The sequence below is a fragment of the Oncorhynchus gorbuscha genome, linkage group LG14, assembly GCF_021184085.1.
Source record: "Oncorhynchus gorbuscha isolate QuinsamMale2020 ecotype Even-year linkage group LG14, OgorEven_v1.0, whole genome shotgun sequence".
In the NCBI taxonomy this organism is placed as follows: domain Eukaryota; kingdom Metazoa; phylum Chordata; class Actinopteri; order Salmoniformes; family Salmonidae; genus Oncorhynchus; species Oncorhynchus gorbuscha.
The window spans coordinates 9932964-9937097 of NC_060186.1; the positions used below are offsets into that span (position 1 = coordinate 9932964).

Here is a 4134-nt window from a genome sequence, read left to right on the forward strand (position 1 = left end):
TTTCTATTTTGCCCTATTAATCAAAAGTGTTGGAAAAACTGACTGACTTTCTGGATGTCTATGGTATTCTCTCTGGTATGCAATCTGCTTTCTGCTCAGGTTATGGATGTGTCACTGCGACCTTAAAGGTCCTAAATGACGTCACCATAATTTCTTTGTTAAAGATCCATAATCAATCAAAGCCAGAAACCATGCTTCTAGGCTAGGATAACAACAAACCTATTTACTGTCTGATGAGAAACCATGAATGATTTAATATGCAATAAGTACAACTTCTATTTCTCTATAAACACAGAGCTTTGAATGTGTGAATTCAAGCTAAATGAATGGTTTCTGAACATTATTGAATATGTTCATGCTAAACAAATGTTCAAAATGTATTTTATTTAAAAATGCAATATCAACATTCTATAATTTAAATTATGTCAAACGATGTGATGAAACGGCTCAGAAGTTAATTGTAGAATTCTTGCAGTGTAACAAATATAACTTCCACAAGGTATTTTCTCTTCACTGAAAACATAACTCATGGTAGACTTGAGTTTAAAAAAGTGTAGAAAATTGATATTTTCTATATCTGTCACTTACATGTTGGCTCTGATTTATGCATCATGATATAAAACAACAAAGCGAATGGGATAAACAAAAAAACAAACAAATACAGTGTGTTGATTGCACAACAGACCCAAATAAACAGACCGTTCAAGCTAAGCACTATGCCACGATATGCAGGCATCACTCCATGGAACACATAGCTGTGTGTGTTCCAGTTATTTCAATGGTTTCCTCTACTCATTCCCACTAATGTGGCTCAGACCAGTGGTCATAAAGCAAAGGAGACATAGGCCTAGGAAACCATTTCAGATGTATTGAGACGTGGCCTCACACAGATTTGATCATCATGCGGCTCGCTCGGGCCGAGTATGGAGCAGGTCCTTTCCAGGTTGCCCAGTGGAGGCCGGAGGCCCAGCCGATGTGTTCGCCGGCGGGGTGCCAGTCTCCGTTCAGGCTGGCAGAGCCACAGCGACTGTACCACCATCCTCCTCCTCCCTCCGAGAAGCTGCACTCGTCCTCGGCGATGTCGCCAAAGATGCAGGGTGAGCAGCCGTCGTTGTCCTTGTCGGTTGTGCTGAAGCCAAAGCCGTTCTGGTCAATGCCGGCGTATTTCCCACGGATGGCATCACCTACGGGGAGGGAGGAAGAGAGAATACTGCAGTTCTACTTCACTCTTGATTGTATTGACTTCCAAAGCATACACCATTTAAGAATATCAACCCAGCATACATATCATATGACATATGTGTGATGTGTAGAAGTCCTATTGCTGACACCAAATGTGAAATAACTATAACACTGAAGTAAATAATATGACCCCTGTCTCCTTGTGCTGTTGAAATGAACTGTTACCTGCGTTGCCCTTGTAGGCTCCAACGTTCAGCTTGTAGCTCTCCTCCTCCGTGCCCAGACGGAAGTCACGGTACTCAGCGAAGGCAGTGCCCCCTTCAAAGTCCCACAAGTTGACCCGCATAGTCGAACTCCGCCCCCTGCCCCCCTTGGTTAGAGCAAACACCTTACTCAGACCCAGCCAGTGGTCCTCTAGGAAACAACAGGGAAGAGAACTGAATTGAGAAGTGAAAAACAGACAGTTTAGGGAACCCTCTATAAGTTGCCTTAGAGGTAATATATTATAGACAAAAATTCATTTAAATTTGGCCAACATTGCCTCAGCAAATTACAGAGTTTACAGAATTAGTTGCTGGTGAAATGTGAGGTGCTCAGAGGGACCCTTCATTACTCCGTAGATTCCCAAAGCCTTGTTTGTACACTGCCCACTTCCTGTTGAAAAGAACCTCTGCCCCGGTGCGCCTTTGAAAGACGGTCCAGCCTCCATCTGCCAGCATCTCACAATACACCTGTATACAACATCAATGTACTTTTGAATCAACACATTTTTTTTTGTGAACAAAAAGGGTCCAAGAATGGAACTGTGTAGAACTTCAGTAACTCTGGCAAGCCTGGCGACACCTTCAACATTCCAGTTTTACTGCCCCTGTGTGGCTGTGCAACCAAATGACAACTGTAGATATAGTACCTGGCCTATATATTTAGATGTTTCCATACCATAAAGGGGGATGTGACTCCTGCAGGCTGAATGACATACACCCCACTGGTGGCTCGAGGGGAGAGAGCTTTGATCTGTGTGCAATCTGTCCCTGAAACAAGCAAACACCCATGCACATACAGTACACAAACTCTCGTCTTTACAATGTAAGTGATTTAAAAAAAATAGCTAACACATACCTTGAACAACTAAAGGTGTTTTTTGGCCCTGTACAAAACCAGCAGATAAGTAATGGTTACTCCCATGCTTAAAGGAATAACATGTTTCTCTGTTTTTCAGTGCTGACTGACTGTATATTTACCTGAGTCTGGTCAGTGAGGCAGATGAGACAGACCACCAGTCCACAAAAAAATATCCTATTCCACATTTTATCCAATTTTCTGAGAGACAGAGGGAGAGATGAAAATGTCATTTTAATTACTTTTTCTTCTGCTGTTTCCTTATTATCCCTGTTTGACCCAACATTGTAAAAATGCAATGTTTCCTAAATTGTATCCTGTACAGGTCCTAAATAGAAAAGTCATGTCAAACATAATGAATATCCTTAGACCCAGATCTATCTCTTAGTAGTATTCGGTGTGTGTTAGTATGATTATTGCGCCATCAGTAACCTGTCCACATCTGAAACCACACTGGTCCCCTACACAAGTAAACATTTGTTGTAGGCCATTCATGCAAGTAAATTACTTTTTCTGTCTCCTCTAAATGTGATTATGTACAAAACCAAAAATTGAGAAACAGTCAGAGCTACTGTACTTTTGTTATAAAACTCAAACATTTGCAGAGAACTTGAAACATCACCATATCCACTCCATTAACAAAACAGTAAACACCATACATGTACCCAAATAAGGGAAAAGGACAAATTATAGATCATTTTTTTGTTATGCTGCCATCACTAGACATTTCACACAGGATAAATATTATGCATAATACATCACATAATATAATATTATAATCGCAAATTTGAAATTGTCATCGTGTGATTCACATATGTAGAGAAAACCTACCTCCTCCCGTGTATTCCTTTATGGTGTATCGTCTACAACCAGTCAGTTTAAAGTTCATTCAGAGAGGATTTCTTGTAAGCCTTTATTTATTGACTCAAGCACCGCCTTCTGCACACACCCTGACTCCACGTTTCCAGTTTCGTGTTGTCAGATTCCTCAAAGTATCACAGACAGTGCTCACAGACAGGGAGATTTCACTTAAGGACCAATGGAAGGTTCTAAAATGTGAAAACTCCTCCCAACCGGGGCACCGGGCCATGCAAAATTATCTTGCTTGCGGAAAAACACTCCCCCACACCTTGCTTGTGCTAATGTTATTGTGGGCAATCCCTGTTACTCAGAACCCCAGCTCCAAAGCAAACACATCTTGACATTCCAATACTGGACTTCACAGGAAATTACAAACAGCCAGGAATACACACAGCACAGTCCAATGAACAATGAATCAAGTAAAAGAACGGACACTTTTGTTACCAACTCCATATGTGTATATCTCTCAAATGCCTTTAGATATATCCTATTCAAAAACAATTGCAGTGTTTCAAAAGGAATTGTTTCCTAACTACTAGCGCCACCCTCTGGTCCAGGTAAGAACAACCATTGGATAGGAGAACTACAGGATTAAAATGAATACAACCAGGAAACACCTGTAGTACTGTGCCTGATTTATGTAACAAGGCTATGGCCATAGCTCTAGGTTCACTCTACTACAGTACATCTATTAGTTAGACTGTCTCTTGTGGGTTGGTTGTAGCAATCAGGACAGTCAGATCAAGCCCTCTTATGATAACACTCCAAGTGAGGATAATAAAATGTGGCACATCGGCTGCGTTCTGAGCACTGTTCTGTATGTACTATCAATATGAAACAAACGTACAGCAATATCTACATTCTGAAAAGAAATGTGAATCAAATCCAGAAGAATTTAAAGATACAGCTGAATATAAAGTAATGATAGGTTTATTTAAATGTTTGCTGTTTTCACAGAGTAAGTTATCAATA

The 4134-nt window shown here is 40.7% G+C and overlaps 1 protein-coding gene across 1 annotated transcript; it reads right to left on the reverse strand.

Annotated features, from left to right (window-relative positions):
* Positions 1 to 231: 231 nt before the first annotated feature.
* On the reverse strand, positions 232 to 3296 carry LOC123994397 (angiopoietin-4-like). The gene is made up of 7 exons (XM_046296926.1): positions 3133 to 3296; positions 2424 to 2502; positions 2302 to 2329; positions 2122 to 2213; positions 1796 to 1913; positions 1408 to 1596; positions 232 to 1184 (listed from the first exon to the last, which is right to left on the reverse strand). Exons 2-7 carry the CDS (start codon positions 2487 to 2489, stop codon positions 883 to 885), a joined length of 795 nt encoding a protein of 264 aa, XP_046152882.1. The 5' UTR covers positions 2490 to 2502; positions 3133 to 3296; the 3' UTR covers positions 232 to 882.
* Positions 3297 to 4134: the final 838 nt, after the last annotated feature.

Coding starts and splice junctions, on each gene's coding strand:
- LOC123994397 (XM_046296926.1), bottom strand. CDS start 2,489: ATGTGGAATAGGATATTTTTTTGTGGACTGGTGGTCTGTCTCATCTGC. Junction 2,214..2,301: donor AACACCTTTAGTTGTTCAAG/GTATGTGTTAGC, acceptor TGCTTGTTTCAG/GGACAGATTGCACACAGATC. Junction 1,914..2,121: donor GAGTCACATCCCCCTTTATG/GTATGGAAACAT, acceptor TGTTGTATACAG/GTGTATTGTGAGATGCTGGC.